Here is a 19,061-nt window from a genome sequence, read left to right as displayed (position 1 = left end):
GCATCTGGATTATGTAGTCAGCCACAGGATCTAGGGGCAACATGTTCTTGTTCTGCTGTATGGTCCTGTTGGGATCACTGTCATCTTGGTAGGTTTTAGGATTTAGACTGATTTCCCATGACTCGAACTCTGCTGACATGCTGGCACTTTTGCCTAAGAATCTGTAAAACATGCTGATTTTTCTTGGTAATCAAATGATTGCTCATTTCTCCCTATTCACCAGTGACTTGGCTTTGCTTTTGGAACTATTTTGTAACAAAGCCAACCTGTGGTCTTTTGTGGGGGAAATGGCATCGACTTAAATTAAGTTTTTGTTTCCCCATATAGGAAAAAGAAAATGGGTACAGCCACGTTCTTAGTATCAGCTACAAGGATGCTGAATCTGCAGTAAAACTTTCACCCAGAAATCCCATCTGAATGCTGGCCAGCAGATCCACCAGCTTTTCTAGGAAATCTGTGGAATGTAGGTCAAAAATCTGCAAATCAACAAATTGCTCCCTCTCTCTAATATCACCCTCACAGACACTTTGAATGCTCACAAAGCGGTAGTTTCCAGGAAGCGACTTTCCAGTGTGAGGCTGAGGAGCAGCTCCTTCCCTTCCTTCCTGTTCCTTCCATTCTTCATTCAATGCGTGTTTGTTTAATTATTTCAATTAATTTCATCATTGTCTGAATGATGTAAAAATTCGAGCCTTTTAATGGAATGTCATCAATGCAGATGTTTTCTACAGCGCCGCAGAGCAAGGATGGTGACGCCAGACGACCTAAAGAAGGGCTCCTCCTGTGCTCAGGAGCTTATCAGTTTGGTTTAGTCATCTTAATCAGTCTACTGCAAAGCATTGCCTCACCACACATTTTGCTTTACTAATACAATTACAGAATTTAAAATGCCTCATTGAATTTAAAATGACGGGATTGCCATTTTAGGCCTAAAAAGGGTCAAGAGAAGAGCTTATAAAATAAGAAATTAAACGACTTCTCAATTCTATAGAACCTTGCCCTTCAAGAGCCTTCACAAACGCTCGTTTCAGGCCGTTTGTCAGGAACAGGGCTGATGAAGGCCCCTGCTCAGCAGGAGCCCAAAGCCCTCTGCACAGCCTCACTCGGATGCCCGGGGCTGCCATCTCTCTGCAAACGCCCCGAGATCAGAGGGAGCCACGGGGCCGCGACTCGGCTCAAAGCCCTTTTCAGGGGGAACCGCAGGATACGGCTTTTCCCACGGGGAAAATCACGAGCCCCCGCGAGCCTCCTCTTGCAACACCGCGGGCTCGGGGGGGGGAGGAGGAGAGGAGGGAGGCGGCGGCCCCGGGGTTGGTGGCAGACAGCCCTCCTGGCACTGCTGACGTCGTGCCAGGGAAGAGACTCATTTCGGAGGGGAGACGAGCTGGGAGAGGCTGGCGGAGCCGCGGCTCCGGCAGCCAGCGCCCGCTCCTGCAGTAGCCAGCCTCTCTCCCTCCCGCTCTCCAGCGCTGCCCCTCTCCGTCTTCTCCTCTGCCGGCACCGGCCCTGGCTCTCCCCCCTTTTCCACCCCCGAGCCTCGGGAAGGCGGAGGGAAAGGGGCCCGCGGGGAGAGCCGTGAGGGATGGCGAGGGCAGGCGAGGGGACGGCGATCGCTTGCCGCCTGCTTGGGACACTGTGCCTCTTCACCGTCGCTTGCTTTCACCTGGTGCGCGGGAGGGAAACCGGAGCAGACTGGACCCTGGAGAAGGTGGGTCTCGTTCGCGTCTCCCAGGCTCTCCGTGCATCTCCGCTCGGTTGGGGGATGGAGGGATCTCGCCCTCCCGGGAGGCAGGCACCAGCAAGCGGGCGGCGTACCCCAGAGCCCCGCCCGGCGGGCACCCTCTCCCGGCCGCACGCCATCCTGGCTTGGGCGCCAACGTGAATTTCAGCCGCGCGTCACCGGCCCGCGCTCGGCGCGGGAAGCTCAGGTGAGGCTGGATAACATGGCTTCCCTCTCAGCCGAGGGGATGGATGGCTGCAGAGAACAAGGCTTCTTCGCACCTTTGTCATCGTGGGGGTGCCGCCCATAGCGCCAGGGAGCGGGCGGCTGGAGCCATAAGCTTTTTCAGGGACAGCGAGTGACTTTAAGGGGAAATCCAAATAGGACAAGAGGCCTCAGAGCCTGAACTTGTGCTCCATGTAGCGCTCTATTGTGCTCCAGTTCTCCATGTTGTTACAGTGAGTCAGTGGATAGCGCCTCAGGTTGATAATACAAGTAGCTCTTCCAGCAGAGATACACGTTTAGCCAGGAAGAAGAGTCAGGGCTGGCACTGAAAGCTGCAGCAAGGTCGTTGTGAATGGATATAATATTCCAATATGACATAGAGCCACACTATATTGTTTTCATTTCAAAGTGTTGTGTGAATCAGTGGGAAAAAAAAAATCAGGCTTGGGATAATGCTTAATGGAAGAGTAATGAGCAGTAGACCCCTGATTTCTCTGTGTAACAGCCCTTAGCGGTCAATTAAAAAACACTAATACAGTTTCTTTGTTAAGAACTAAACACGTGGTACAGGGAAGAGCATATGACTTCAAATCACATTCAATCAAAGGGTTCAGGAATTTCCAAATAGAGAATATACTTCTAGGGCCCCAGGTGTTTGTGGAGCTGAAATCAAAGTTCAGCCAGAACTGAATAAACTCCACTAATCCAACACACTGTTCTCTTCACTAATAGATCGGAGTCCAGGACCAACTGGCAAAATGAAGCTTCCCTCCTAGCTTTCCCACTCACTTCCCTTAGGCATTCCCTTTCTCCTTGATTTTACTTACTTCCCATTCAAAAAATGTTGTAATTCTGTTCTATTAGTTGTATCTTACCATATATAGAGCTCATGTTTTGACTGCACATCTGTAACGTGATACATCTGTAGTATGTACATGTATAAGTATATATATAATGCATGTGTAAGAATACATGAGGCTAAATCTTTAGTCATGCTAGCCAATGTACAAGTGTGTAGCCCCAGTGCTCCTTTTGTCAGGCTCTTTGAGCCACACCAGTCTGCTCATGCCATCCCAACTAGTCGATCTACTAGCCAGTGACGTAAGTAGCGTCATCTGACCACAGAACTGTATCATCTGAACTCCTCTGCCCATGCAGACACTAACCAAGAACCACTTCCTCTTTCTCATCAAATTCTTATCCATTGACAACTTTTGTCCTTCTCCCTAAAGGGATGTGTGAGCCCGAAGTTGAGAGTCTTAACAGCATACAGACTTTCCCCCCTCTCTCATTGAGGAGGAGGTATCAGGTCCTAACTTTAAAAGTTCTTAGAAGCTAACTTCCCTTGGCACTGAGCTGAAATATACCAAATTTAACAGGTAAGCATGGCATACTTATAGAAGTTGAAGTCTTGCAGTTTTCTGCAGCTTAGCACAAAAGGCTTAGCAACAGCCCTGTGATGAACACATTGCTCTGCTTCCCTGCTGTTGGCCACAGAGGAAATAGAGTTTGACCAACACTGTAAGGAATGAGTCACCTACAGATCTCATTTGGCTTCCCTTTTAGTCCTTCTGTAATTCCTTTCACTTACCAAATTTGAAAATATCTTCATTATTAGAAATAGAATCGCTTCTAAAGTGTTTTCACATATTTGTATTTTAAGAATAGTAATGTTTATTTGCAAAGTGATCCAGTGACCCCAATTGCCAGGCATGCTTTACAGTTAAAAGCAAGATGATTCCATGTTCTTGCTGACCCCTTCACTTGTTCAGCTGAAGCAGTATTTTCTGAACTTCCTTAATTAATTAGACCTCCTATACTCTTCCGAAGTGCATAGCTTTAGCTTTTCTCTCTTCTCTTACAGCCTGTTCCTCCTAAGCAGAAGCGCTCCTTGACAACATCTCTTTTCTGACCCTTTTCTACACTGGTGTAAATTCCACCATATTAAACTCCCAGTCTTTCCAAAGGCAGTTTATGCATCTTCTACAACACGATTTACAAATGTGTAAAAAGTTCTTCTTTATATCAGATGAAACACAGATTTTTCTTTAACCCACATCTAGGTTGGCTAACATTAAAAACATTAACTGCACATTCTAAAATGTGGTGTCCCTGGGGTCTTAAAATTCAGCTTTAAACACTAGGTTAAAATTAGCAGCATAGGAATCAGTGTATCTGTGTCTCTCACCTACTTAATTTCTGTAGTAAACTGAGGTGGAACTAGAGGAAAGGTCCACACATTGATAAACAGCTAGGTAAAGAGAAAAGGGTAACATTAAATGTTTACAGTGAGGTCTAGAAAATAGTTGTGCCTGCGCCTGCTTTACTCAGTGCCCACACAAATGAAGTAGAAAAGATGACAAATAGGCAAAAAACATTTTCAAACAATATTCATCAGTCGCAGTAATTAAGGACTGCAGAGGATCCGTCCCAGTAATGAGCGAGTGGGAAAGGAGGGGGAATGGTTATTTTCCATTAACATAAACAGTGATGGAGTTAGAGAAAATACATCTACAAAAATGTAAGTTGCATGCAGCAGCAGCCCAAAAGCAAGTCAATTGCTACACAGTTTTAAGAAAGGAAAAGCATAAACCAGGAAATACTGTTACCCTAGGCTGTAAATATGGTGCACTCATGTTCCAGTTTCCCTCCCTTTCTTTCCCTCCCTCACTTCAAAAAGGGTGAGGTAAACAAGGGGCACTGAAGGAGAGCAAGTCTGATCAGTCACTGAAGGCAGTTCTGATCAAAGAACAAACAAACAGGTCAGGACTTTTCCTAATGGGAGAAAGAGAGAGGTAGGAAATCCCTATGATAGAATTAAGGTGTAGATGTGATAGGAGTAGCCTGTGACAGTGCCCAACATAGGAATCTGTGTAAACAGGAGCATCGTGGGATGTTGCTGAGGAGACAATTGCTAGAGATTGGATAGTTTAAAATTAGCTGACCAAAGGGGTATTTGAGATGTCCTTGAGGATCCCACCTGGCATTCAGCTACCACTCCAGAGCAGCACAAGGCTCCTTCGTGTCAAAGACATACGTTTGCCAGCCCAGGAGGATGTCTCAAGCATTCTAGGTCTCCTGAAATAGCTCTAAAGGTCCCTGCTTACTTAGGCAATAGAAAAGCAGACGCTTGGGAAGTAACTAACCACTCTGCTAGCTGTTGACACAGGAGATCAGCTGCTAAGTCTGAGGTTAACCCATGAGTCACAAAGCTGATGTATACCCCAGCCAGCCCCAAAGGAGCTGCACCATGCCGTGCAGTCACACCAGTACCACCACTGTGGGCAGAGGTGACAAAGACACAGCTTCACGCTTTCTGGGACTGAGCTAGCGAGTGCATTTCTTTGCAGTACTGCACCTCATAATGTAGACCCAGCATGAGGCTAAATATTAATACTACTTAAAACAGGGCTTCTGGTGTTTGTCTCAGTGGAAGTCTCATTTGAAGATGGCATGGTTGCAGATACGACTGTATGTATATAGAATTAAGATATTAAAAAAGAGCAAACCTTATCATGGGCTGAGTTCTCACAGCTAGCTGATAGCTAAACATTTCTTCTGTGTTTTTAATATTGGCATATTTTGCACAGAAATCAGATATACAGAAGCCACAGAACTTAAAAATGTCATTAAATCAAAGCAGCACAATATATTGCTTTTACTGTAATGCTGAAGAAAACTATGATAAAAAAGGTCAAGTAACATTTATAGCAATCTTTTTTTTTTTTTCCCTTCTACAGTACTCTCACCAACCAAGAATTTTACATTCTGATGCTATTCAGAAAGTTGCAGCAACCACAAATGTTGCAGAAATGTGGGAGAACGATTTGCGCCCTATCCTGATAGAAAGATACTCGGGGTCGCCGGGAAATTACGTCGTACGACAGGTAAGGCACCATTTCCTGGAAGTTCTGAGAACATCCATTACTTACATTCTGGTAGCACTTTTTGTGACCACTGAAGGGACACACACACATTCCTTTCATTTGGTAGGATGAACTCTCTTATTGTTCCAGTCTAGACTGCACAGAGCCTACACGACACAGCTCTGCGCTGTAGCTGATGTTATTTCCCAGGGCTTGCATAGCATGATGGGGAGAAAAAAAAAAGGCTTTAAAGTTATGTTTTCATTTAAAAGGCTGGCCTCAGGTCTGGTATCCAAAGTATAACACAACCCTTGTCCTCACACGAGCAGGATTTTGGTCAGTGGTTCAAACCCCCTGGGACCAAACGCAGGGATGAAATAAATTGCACCCCACCACCCTTTTTCTGGGGAGGTCTGTGCTGTTACACTCCCCTGTAGGGTTGCTTCAGGTGGGTGTAGCAACACAAAAAGGGATCAGAGGAACCCAAATGGGCAGGCAGATTAAATGGCCAAACATGATGAAGTGCAGCACTGCTCCAAGCACCTTCCTAGCTCCGCTGGCCAGAGCAGAGCAGTGTGTTAGTGCTGGGCTAACATACCCAGGTTGGACCTGGCCCCAAGCCAGCAAGACCCCCCAGCCCCATGTATCTGAGGCAGGAGGAGTTACCTCAGGACTGGGTTGCTGCCTGGTCAGCACTTCTGCTCTGCACTCACCACGTGGGCCTCTATGTGACTGTGTGCCATGCTGGCTCTGGGTTACGTTAGCCCAGCGGGAGACTAAAACAGTGGTACAGCTGAGTTTATAGAAGGTGTTCACAACATCTCACTAGCCTTCATCTACCCTTTAGGCAGTGACTCCACAGCTGCCAGGTAGCCCTAACTACACAGTACATTTATTTCCCACTCTGCAAGTGGTAGGCTGGAAGAATGCAGCCTTCTCTATACGCTTGGTGTGTGCACGCGTGCATGTCTCTGTAGATTCAGTTCTGTGGCTTCTTTTGGAAGGCAGCCAAACAAAAAGGGGAAAAGTAAGAAAAACAAGAAACCGAGCTGAGCCTAGGCTAGAAAACCACAAATCATGTTCAAAATAGGATCATCCTGCTACAAGGTAACAGCACGTACTGAACTAGAACCCCACCAAAGGAAAAAAAAAAAAAAAAGAAGAAAGGCTTCTCCATTGTGAAAGTACAAGGGGGTTGGAAGTGGGTAACATTTAATTTGTTAAGAAAGAAAACCAGCATCAGCTTCCTTTAAGGTAGAAGGCTAGTGCCAGTCTGGGCTAGCACACACTGGGAACTGCATCCAGGCTTGTGTATTCCCCTTAATCCATACCAGACGTCCTTCGCTCTGCCTACAGATAGCACACAGACCATACAATGCCATAAAAGCTTTCAGAGGGTGACCACAAACAAAATGGAAGTTTGTTCTAGCACTAAAATTTATGGCAATATTCCCACTGACTTCACTGAGAGCAGGACAAGTCTTCAAAGTCTATTTTCTTTTTTCCCCTTAGAGGCTTTTCCTAGTGTTTATTTAAAGAGAGAGGAATCTGACTTGAAGAAGCACTCTAGGGACCCATAAAAATAAGTTGCTCAACAGAGATGGCCTTCTAATAAGAGTAAGCCAGAACTTTGTACTTAGTGTAACCAGGGGTCTTAGAGGTAGTCTCTTTAGGTAAGACACCTAAAATGAATGATCTAATATATTCACTGTCTTAATTGTTATCTTCATATGATCTACACTTACAGGATCTCATTTTTCAAACATTGTTCTGAAATGTTTAATTTGTTCTTTAATATACAGGAATTGGACTGTCTCTTAGAGCCTGTACACAACTTCTGTCACTTGAAAGCAGATTTCTTGTAGAAGCTAAGAAAACTAAAATAAAAATCCAAACCCCACACCAAACAAATAAATATATATTGTACTGCTGTGATACATACCTATGGTAATTGTCAAACCAGGCAGACCAAGTTCTCTGCAGCCATTTTGACATTCAGTTTAAAGGCACAACTGAATTTTGATTTGAAGACATAAACATTAAATCTGTCTTGGTTTTATACCTGAAAAAGCATTGGCCTCAAAACTTCAGAGACCAAGATCTTCATATCTCACAGTAATTGGCAATCATTGAAAGCACCTTCAGACTCCAAAGACAAGAGGCACAAGGGAGCCAGTCAGCCAAAGACGAAGACATAGCTTATTTTATAGAGAGACATTACATTTTGCTATAAAATTTCTTCTAAAAATACCATGAACTTACAGAAATAAGCTTAAGTGCCACTATTAAATAGCTAATAACAATTTGTCTCCAACATCTTTCTGATGCAAGTGGTATTAATCTGGGGTTTTTGGGGGGGTTGGGTTGGTTTGTTTGCTGGGTTGTTGTTTTTTTTTTAACTGCAGCATATCAAGCAGCGTCTTCAAAGACTACAGGCTGGCTGGGAAATTGAAGAGGATACATTCCAGAGATACACACCTTATGGATATCAAACATTTTCCAATATCATCAGCACCCTCAACCCCTCTGCAAAACGCCACCTAGTACTTGCTTGCCACTATGACTCAAAATTCTTCGGGCAGCAGTGGCAGGAGAGAGTGTTTGTGGGAGCAACAGATTCAGCTGTGCCCTGTGCCATGATACTGGAGCTGGCACGTGCCCTGGATAGCAAGCTTCAGCTAATCAAGGTAGTTTGCTTATTTGGTTTTCATTTGGTTTTGCAATAGCAATAGGCCTTAGGGCACTTACATGTTCCAACCTGCAGCCTGTGTGCCTGGTAGTCCAATTGCTGTGCCTGTAGGAAAACTCCCACTGACTTCAGGAAGGAGAGAGATCTGTAGCTACTGCTTTAAAACACATTATAACATTAAAAATGCTTATGCCAAGGGTGGAAATCTAAAAAAAAATATCTAATAAAATATATAAAGATATAATTTATACACAAATAATACATGTTTCATAGACTTGACAAGATACAATACTACTTTCTGTACAAAAGCCACAGAGCCCTACTCAGAAGCTCTTACTGTACCCAGTAACCTCTTGGGTTATTGACAAAGTTTTGTTGCTTTCTGAATCTTGCATTTTGAAAATCTCTCAGCTGTGTTCAGTTTTGGGAGACAGATGAAGTAACTGCTGTGCAGGAGTTACACTCACATCCCTCCATCCCATAACGATTCCAAGCTTTTTCTCTTGTTTTCCTGTCTCAATTTGAAGAGTTTATTTATGAAAAGCACGATGGCTGAGTACAGGAAAACGACCAACTCATAGTATAATACCACCAGTCTGTGTGACCTATGCTGTGAAACTGCTTCAAAGTGTGCTGCCATTGCTAGGCACAAAAATCTATTGATCCTACAAGCGCCAAAATCTTGTAGGATTACAGATTCTTGAGTGCCATCTACTGGTTCAGTATTTGCTCTCTGCAGAAGCATGGTCATCCACTAGCAGCTTTCACAGAGAAAGGTCCCTCGGGTGCTTTACAGTCAGCTCAGCTATTAAGGTCACTAGTCAGCAGTTGTTTCCACCAACTGGTTTGGTGCCTTCTGACATAAGAATATTTAAGAATTAGAAGATCTGTAAGAAAATGCCCATTTTTATAATCCCCAAACAAAGCACTCCTGTAAGGCACATGCTTTCATTTAGGATAAATTTCCAGGGTGGCTATTTACAGAACAACTGGAATTTTTTTTGCAAGTCATGCATTATATTTTTATTAAATTGTTTTATGATGTAAGATGACAGCATTTAACAAAATAATGCAATCTAAAGCAATCCAGTGCACAGGCAACTGTGTGTACAGCCTGTGAACAAAATATACTCCGGGACCCATCTGCTTCATACATTAGCTACGAGCCTTTTGCTCTGCTCATAGTGGCATTAACAGACTCTGTTATGCTTTCAGCCAAATCTGTTTATAGTTTGGCTTGGAGCTGGGATTTTTGTGTCTTGATGTTTCTCCAGTTGCATAGGGTTAAGTTTAAAATCAAAGGGCAAAGACATCTATTGACACTGTTCAGACCTGCGAACGCACTGACCAGTAGTAACACGAATACCACTTCCTAAAATTCGAATGGCATTAATAATTTCCTCCAGAACATAATGCAAAATGGCTGCTCTCAGAAGAGCTCTGTCCTGTGCAAAGCACAAAGGGCAGCAAAGCTTTGCCATTAGAGAAATCCATACATCACTGTGAGCATAATCGATACCTTCCTGCCTACGCCAGCAACGTTTTGTAGAAGTTTTCCACTGCTGTTTATATTGGATCAGCTCCAGGTGGTTGGGAGCTGTAGCCCATACAGGACATGAGTGTTGCCAGTGGCCCCGCCTCTTTAACCATGTTATGCATCTGCACCTGAAATAGCAATAATTCAGAGAGGGGTTAAAATATTCATAGCAACTCCCAAGACCACAGTTCCCAAAACTGTTCATATAGCAGCACCAAGCTGCATTTAGCCATTTTGCAGGTTATTAGGAAATGCTGCCAGTGCAAATAAGGCTTCAGTTAGTAAACAGAGAGGAAAGATGCTCCTTCTGCCTTGGAAAGAAATTTCACAGATGTCCCCTTTGTGACTCTAAATACACTAATCCTATACCCTCCATTTCACTGCTGTGACATTTTTGGTTGTTGAAAGGGAAGGGTGTGTCTACTCCAGCCCCTGTGCTTTGGATTTAGAGTCAAGTCGCCAGGGTGGTTGTGTGAGTCCCCTTGAAGAAAAAGAAATGGTCATTTCTCTAGTGACTGACAGCTCTTTGTCCCTCAAAGAGCCATCAGCTTTACAAAGACATCACTCCCCTCCACTGGTGCACAACTGTGGCACTGTCAAGTAATACTAGCTGTTACAACAGGTGGTGTTGCTGAAGTGTCTCTTCATTATTTGAGGTGTTTCTCCTGCCTGGCTTTGCAGACCAGTGTGTCTCAACATGCTCAGCTCACGTCCACTGAAGTCAGACATGAAATTTCTAACCAGAACCAAAATGATGCCAGACTGGAGAACATGTTAAGGTGCTAGAGAAATAATAATGACTGATCACTAATCTATTACACCACAGTAAGGTTCAGTAGGGTACCTTGAAAACATACTCCTACTGATGTTGTTTATATGGCTACAGTATTTGTCCTCTATTAAATGCTCTGTCCAGAATCAGTTACGTTACTTTTCATTTCCCCCAACAGACCAGCTCAACGTCCAGACCAGACCTTTCACTTCAGCTCATATTTTTTGATGGTGAGGAAGCCTTTGTCCGGTGGTCTCCCTCAGACTCCCTCTACGGATCTCAACACTTGGCTCAAAAAATGGCATCTACTCCACATCCACCTGGCTCAACAACCACAAATCAGCTGCAGGGCATAGTAAGTGGCTTTTACCTCCCTAATGAATAATAGTAAATTGCATTTTTCCATACTTAATTAGTAAGTAATTGGCCAGAATCCCAAGAAACCACGAACCCCGAAGTTAAAGGAAGAAGCAGGCTCATGACAGTTTCCTGAGATGCAGTAAATTAGAGGGTTGGGAAGAGCTTTTCAGGTGACCTTCTCCATGTGAGTATGAGGAGAAGTAATGGAAAAAATCAAAATGCACAGATTTATTAGAATATGAACCAGGATACCCACCTTCTTCAAGAGAGAGAATTCAAAGCGATTAGGAAAGAGCACGGGCATTGTATCGGTCTACGAGCAGCAAATGTCCCCTAGCTCGGGGCTAAGCTACAGCAAGTTCTCAGTGTCCCTTTAATTCCCACTAACACTCTGGCTGTCTGCTCCCTTCTCCCCACCGCTGCCTCCTTGTTTCGCTGCTGGCTGCTGAGACACTGCTCTGCTGTCACTGTATCTTGTGACTCACAAAATGTCTTTCCCTGGACAGACTTTGTTGTTCTCCAGGGAAGAAGCAATTTCCTCTTCTTTCTCCCCACCTACCGTAGCTTTTTCTTTTAAAGGGACATAACCCAAGAAACTGCAAACAAAGCAATGCCATCTGTCTCAGCCTGAGGAGCAGCAGAAGGGCCTACCCTTTACCTCCTTGGGAAGACAGCGAAATGCATCACATTGGAATTGGGTTGTGCTAATGAGTTCTTCTCAGGCACCATGGTAGAGGAGCCAGATCTTTGGCCAGAGCTGTCAGAGGACCTAGTCATGACCTGTATCGACCCAAGAGGTTTCACTGTTGCTGCTGTTGATGGTGTAGTAATGTAAAGAATTCTGTATTAAAGATTCTTTCTTCTGTAGGACCTGCTTGTACTGCTGGATTTAATTGGTGCACCAAGCCCAGTCTTTCCCAATTACTTCCCAAACACAAGTCGGTGGTTTCAGAGGCTTCAAGCAATTGGTAAGGAGAGGGGGATGGGCTTTTGGTGACTTGGAAAGTTTAGCATGTGGTTTCTGAATGTATCAAGTCACGTTAATCAGATTTTTAGATTATTTTCCAGGTTTATAGTTACAATATTTAATAGTGTAAATGTTACATTTAGTGCACCTTCACCCTATATGAATATTTTAATATTTAATTAATAACATAACTGAGGAAGAATGCCATGGAAGCCATGAAACAGATTCTATTGCTGGTAGTCGCTCTCTGACTCTTGGAAATTGCTTTATTTTTGTGTTTTAATTCTCACTTCTGTAAAATAACAGTAACAGAACCAATCTTGAGGTCTTCTAAGTACAAAACCAGTGCAAAAGAGTTGCCAAATCTGTTTTCTTTGACCAAAAAAAAAGCATCCATGTGAGAGGAAAAACAACCCAAACATGCTAACAGGCCTCAGGTTGTCCAAGAGCTGTAATAATTGCTGTCATTGTGAATTACAGAGCAAGAGCTACACAACATGAATCTGCTGAAGGATCACTTTGCTGAAAGGCAGTATTTCCAGACTACTTGGCATCGAGGCTTGGTTGAAGATGACCATGTTCCATTTTTATTGAGAGGTACTAGAAGCTTTTATGTTTTCAAGCATTAGTTCAGTAACCAATGCATCATTAGTCAACGAGCAAGTGCATATGATCCTGGTTTTCAAGATTATCTGCTCAAACTTGAGGCTTCCAAATGCAACTATACACAGGCCAAGAGTCACAGCTTCGAAAAACATACATGGAAAAAAAGCATAAAACATAACCCACCCTCACTGTGCATGAGCACAGCTCCAGTGGCACAGAGAGAGTGGCAATTTCTGTCAGCAGTGGTGTCCTACAAAGAGAAGCAACACTGAGGCGGTGGGATATCGCTACACACTGCACTAGCCAGCCAGTTACTACTACTAGGAGCAGCGAAGCACTCAAGGGTCGTATCTGCTAAGACTACAACAGTCTCTGAAGATCTGTTGTGAAAGTTAGGTAATGCTCACTCACTGGTACCTGTTTAAATTTGGAGGCACTCACTCCTGCAAAAACTCACAGACTCAAGCCAGACCTCCCCATTCCCTGAGGAGAACGCAGGTTTCACAGCTGCCAGCGTGAGGGGTGGGGAAGGTGCGTAGAGCAGCCTCAGAAATAGCGAAGGACACAATGTGCCTGAGACTGCTCCTGGAATTAGGCACATACCCAAACTGGGATTCCCTGCCTAAGCCTTTCTCCTGGCAGACACCTACACCATAGCCAGACTTGGGGTTCGTTCTTTTCCTTTGGGATGCAGTCAAAGAAAGGGAAAGCAGTTGTGCTACTGCTGCCACCTTGTCAAGCTAGGGGTCAGCGATCAAAGCACTCAAAGATGTGGATTTGATGTCCAAGTACTCATCAGAGCATCTTCAGAACCAAGGTGGGCCTTGGTTTTAGCTCTGTGGCTAAGTGGTGACACATCGATTGGCTTAACAGAACTTCTCCAATATTTCTTCTCCAAATTTCACTTTCCTCCTTATAGGTGTTCCAGTCCTACACCTGATTCCATCCCCTTTTCCAGCAGTGTGGCACACCATGGAGGACACAGAAGAAAACCTTGACAAAACCACTATTGACAACCTCAGCAAAATCCTGCAGGTGTTTGTGCTGGAATATCTAAACTTGTGATCAGCAAACTGGCAGCAAACCATGCTCCAGTGCAAACGCTGTGTGCCCACCTTCACATCTGCTACTGAATGGCACTGGAGAGCACTAAAGCAAAGCAAAATACAATAATAGCTTTGCTAGACTTGATTATTGATTCAGCTGTTCCTGGCCCAGTGTCCCATGTAGCCAAATAAGATAGCATTAAATAAGAATTAGTTTCAGCCTGGCAAGAAATTCATCTTTCCATGTCTTCCCTCTGAATAAAAACCACCCAGAAATTTTTCAGACTGTTGCCACTGGTTTCTGTCCCACATTACCCCAGGAGGGAAGGCCTCCTGACTTAAGCATTAGATGCTGTTTTTACAAGGGGTGACCAACTTTGTCAGCATCCAACAATGACAATTTTTATGCCACATTATCAAGAGAGGCAAAAAATCACACTAAAACAAACTTCTACTTTGGGTTGAACTAAACCCCCCTCATCCTAGACGAAGCTGCTAGAACTCCTGACACACAGAAAGGTTTTTTAATCCTCTCTCTGCTCCCTCTCCTACAAGGAGGGCTGCGAAGGCTCCTGTCTGCAGACAGCAAGCCACCAGCACACAGAACTATCCCAAATGCAATTTTCTCCCTGTAGTTTGATGGGTACTTTTTGATAGAAAAGGTGGGTGAGGAGCGATGCCAGAGGAAGGTACATAGGGCTTATGACTGCAACACAGGAGACAGGAAGAGAAGAGTAGGGGGGGGGTGGGAGCAACGCCCCAGCACACCCCATCCCTTCATGTGAGAATCATTCACAAATTGACCCAAAATCAAAAAAACCCAAACAAACCTTGCTGTTTCTAATACAGCTTATGTCAGAAGTAATTATACGAGGAAACTGATTGCTTTAGAAACTATAGTTTTATATCATTTTAAAGGCAAAGTGCTATGTGTAAGAGTAAAGTCAGTATAAAAGTCAGAAGCAACACTAACAGTTTAAGCATTACACAACAAGGACAAGCCTGCATCAGAAAAAGATACTCACCGTTTTAACAACCCTCTGCTTCACTAGAATTATCAATTAAATTTAGTACAACACTCTGGCAGAAACCTAGCGTGGAACCAAATCAACAGGAGAATCCAGAAGACCAGTATTCAAAAGCTACCTATGGAATTATGGTTTCTGCTGGTGAGAAAGAGATGAGAGCACTTAAAGGGGAAAAAGAAATTAATAAAACCCCTATCAAGCTGGCAGAGGATAAACAAGTCAGCATTTTACTGCTCCAAACTTCTTCCATCAGAAAGTTCCATTCTGGGCAGAGATTTAAAAAGGAAGTAAGGTATGGAGTTGTCAGCATGCCAGATTTGGCCTGTATTTTACCATTTTCCTCAAACAAATGTTTCTGAACCTAAGATGGTAGTTACTTCTTTTGGAGTCACAGTAGAAATACGTATTTACAGCAATGCAAGTCTGTGAGCTGTTACTGTCACAGGACAGCCGGAAAGTGAAATTCAATCTGGTTTTGTTGCTCAGGATGAAACAAAAGCATTTTATGTTTCCCCATCGCGCTGACATCTGGGAGAAGTGCTACTTTGCATACAGCTTCTGAAACAGAATACAGGGAAGATTCAAAAAACCGGACAGATGTGTTTATTTTCAGGTGTTATGGTACATCTGTGTCAATACAAAGCTTGTTGAACCCTTTGCTACCACGTTCTCCTCTACCTCAGCCCACGAGAACACATTCTAAACTACTACATCAAATCTTCTGAACTTCGAGTGCTCTGAGCAGCCTCAGGCACCTGCTGCACCGTAAGAAGCAGGAAAAGGTAACAAAATGGCTACACCCAGAAGCGTTACACACGAGTTTGTGTGGCCGATTCATTTTTACAGGTGCACTCTTGTGGTGCTCCATACAGCGCAGGGCCTCTGAAAAATGCTGTGTGCGTTTGCAACACGCTCTGCTGCTCTGCTTCAAGAATTTGGAAGCTAAAGTAGCCCCCATTACAAAGCATGGGACCAGAGAGAAGGTTACTACAACTGGAGAAAGTTTTGGGTTTGTTTTAAAACCACTGTTGCTAGCTGAAACCATAAATTACTGAGGTAGCACACCAAATCTCTGCCACATCGTTTGTCACCAACTCATGCTCGCTGCCTAAGCATGCAGTTAAGAGATGTTCACTCAACTCAAAGAAGAGATACATGTAGGTGTAATATGATTCAGTGGCTCTCAAAACGTGAAGAAAACACAAATAGGGTTGTTCAGTTTTTTTCCTTTTGGGTTCTTTAGGTCTTTTTATTTTTGGACAGGAAGAGAGGACCATCTCCTAACTGATGCGAGCCTTGGAGAAGGTTTGCTTAAAAAGGGGGAGGGTTATCATCTCAGCAATTTATATGATCCATTGTTCCTTTTAAAAATAACTGCTAGAAGGAAAACTTCCATCAGCCCAGTAGTCGTGTGAATTTAAGACTTTAAGCTCCTAAAAGCCTATGAACCTGAAGCAGTCAGTAAAGCAAAATGGTTCAAGAGGGTTCTCCTGCTATTAAGTCAGAGGAGGACAAGCAGGGAGGAGAAAGTCTAGCCATTTGATAAAATACCCATAAAACAAAAAATACAAGTGATCAGACCAAGACTGGTATCTCTTCCACTCTCCATTTCATCACTGAATATCACAGAGTACCCAGAGCTGTAGGATCTGGCACAGATGATCACTTCAGAATTCAGACGTGCTTTATGCTGAAGAACTTGGCCCTGGGTATTTTCTCTGCCCTTGCTGGATGCTGGCAGCAGGAGACAGGAATAAACTGAAGGACTTAAAGTAATCCAGAGTTACACAAATCAGCAGTATTGCTGCACAGGTTCTCTCCTTCAATAGATTTGTCACATCTCAGTAAAGGTGTTTGTGTGGGAAATCATCAATCTACCACCCCTGAGAGGCTGTGAGTGGCTTGTCAGTGTCCTCCCAAGGGCACATGTGGCTCTTACCTGGGTGAAGGGAATGCAGAACAGAATGAAGTCAAGAGCCATCACTCAATAGGTAAAGGCTGCAAAACCACCCTGTAGTGATCTGCGCTGCAGCAGGGCCTTGAGCTCCTTTTCTACCAGGACAGTACATTTTTTCCCATGAATCCTGCGCCTAAAGCAATGGCACCTGCCCCTCAAATTCTCTGAAGGGACAAGCAAAGCTGGAGCAAGTTATGGGAGTAACAATGCCAAATCCTCTGGTAGGCAGAAATGGCAGCAAGTATCAACCCTCTCCTTTCCTCTCATTGGAGCAGCATTCCTGTCACTAGGAACGAAGGTGACATAAATTAGCAATTCCTGCTCACCACATTTCAAAGAAACATGTAGACTGGGACCACCTGACAGCCAAATACAGTCAGAAAAGACAAACTGCAGCAAAAATGCTTTCTGTAGAATTATTACAAGGACCCAGTCTACACTAGTAGCAGACCCAGCAAAACAGCTTGCACACATCTGCTCACTGAGATGGAAGAATCACCTGAGAGCAACACTTAAACAATCCATGTGTATAAAAAGGTAACTGTAGAATCTTGTACACAAAATTACCACTTTTTCCTTGTCATTTAAAGATGACACTGATTTTATTTTCCTTGTATAAAAGGAGACATTTTACTCTGTGCTGATTTAACAAATATGCTTAATATATTCATAACAATAAAGCAGCTAAAAAGCTGTTCTAATCTCGAAAAGAATCATTTATCATCTGCACATATGAGATATACTGTAAACAATCACTCAAAAAATCATTTTCTTAAAGTGATTATATTGCACTCAGAATTCTGGGATTCTCATTCTCTCATTTTAAATCAAAGATCAGCTTCATTTTTTTTTTCTTTAATAAAATGGAGCTTTAATTTCCTATTAAAAACCAGTCGAGGCATGCAGTTAATATGATACAATGTATTCCAAATGTCAGAAAAAGGGCGAGGGTTGGGTTGTGACACTGGAGTAAGGAAGGATTCTCAAACAGGCCACAGGAGAGTCGTGTGTTGTAAACACTCTGCTGGCTCTGAGGTGCTGCGGATGGTGAGAGCGCAGTCTAGGTCAGCACCCCAGAGGTACAGAGAATCTGTTCAAGTGTCCTGTACTTCAGTGAGTGTCCATGTAGCGATGGCACCTGTGATCAGCTACACATAGAGACAGAGTAACGACACAAAGGTGATGACTGAGCTAATACTGACCTCATAGACACAGCCAATCGCTGTAAATTCACTGGAACCTTTAAATGCAAGGGTTTTTGACATTACATTTTTAACACAGCATTGAACCTGTTAATCTTGCTGCAAATGAAGTACAGAACTAGATTCCCTACTTGTAGCTTACATGGACAGCGTACCAGTGGCAGTCTGGACACTACCCTCAGCCTAAAACATCCCCATGAGATACACAGAATGTCCCCTTGCTTTGTTTGCAAGAGGGATGCCCTCCCTCCTCCTCCACCTATCGGAGCAAGAAACACAGGCAGTGGAGGAAGGGGGGGAGAAAAACCACAACAAAAGGGAAAGCAGAAGAAATCCTCAGCCAGTGTGAAGAGGCCACAGATCTTTAAAATTCAAATGAAGGCTGTTTTCTCAACTCAGTTCTACAGAGAAAGAATTCCTTAGCAAGCCTGTTATCTTCAGGTAACATATTTATCTTTGGAGTCCCTGAGATACTACAGCTCCGTATAACCACCCTGGACAAATGGAGACACTGACTGTACAGGTTAACAAGGTGGAAGCCAGTATATAGCACCCTGAGTTGCAAGTGAAACAACAGGAACGGGTGACCCGCTCCTCAACAGCCAAGAGATGCAGAAGAAAGTGCAGAGGAGGTATTGTCTAGAGAACTGCAAGATACATACTGCACAGGAGAACAGAAAAACCCCCAAAATGTTCCTAAAAGGTCACCAGAGCAGTGAAGAATTTGACAGCAGTCAGAGGGAAGAGCTCTCCCAGAAAGGCCCTGCAGAAATATGGCATTCTAGATGTACAGCAGAACGATAATGCAAAAGCAAAGACAAGTTGGGCAGTCTTTTACCAAGCACGCCCCAAAATGTTATGCACTCCAGCAATGACTAAGAACTGTCAGCCACCACTGACCTGTACTCTGGATATAAACCAGGTTTATAAATAAATACTTTTCCCCCTGAAAATACAGAAGAAATACAAAGAGGAAAAATACAGAGTCACAATGGAACCAGAGAATACTTTCCATGGTCAAAAATGAAATACCGGCTTCAGAAACAATACCCCTGCTCGTGTCTTAAACAGGGTCAATCATTAAAA

At 43.7% G+C, this 19,061-nt stretch overlaps 1 protein-coding gene across 1 annotated transcript; it reads left to right on the top strand.

Moving 5' to 3' along the window:
- Window positions 1–1,582: 1,582 nt before the first annotated feature.
- Window positions 1,583–13,807, top strand: QPCT (glutaminyl-peptide cyclotransferase; the record flags this gene model as incomplete). The annotated part of the gene is made up of 7 exons (XM_084262440.1): window positions 1,583–1,708; window positions 5,686–5,832; window positions 8,217–8,498; window positions 10,988–11,164; window positions 12,038–12,137; window positions 12,617–12,733; window positions 13,662–13,807. The coding sequence occupies 7 exons, from the start codon at window positions 1,583–1,585 to the stop codon at window positions 13,805–13,807; spliced, it is 1,095 nt and encodes a 364-aa protein (XP_084118566.1).
- Window positions 13,808–19,061: the final 5,254 nt, after the last annotated feature.

The sequence above is a fragment of the Gallinula chloropus genome, assembly GCF_964237585.1.
Source record: "Gallinula chloropus genome assembly, chromosome: 3".
Lineage (NCBI taxonomy): Eukaryota > Metazoa > Chordata > Aves > Gruiformes > Rallidae > Gallinula > Gallinula chloropus.
Note: the sequence above shows the minus strand (reverse complement) of the source record. Positions and strands in the feature narration are given on the sequence as shown.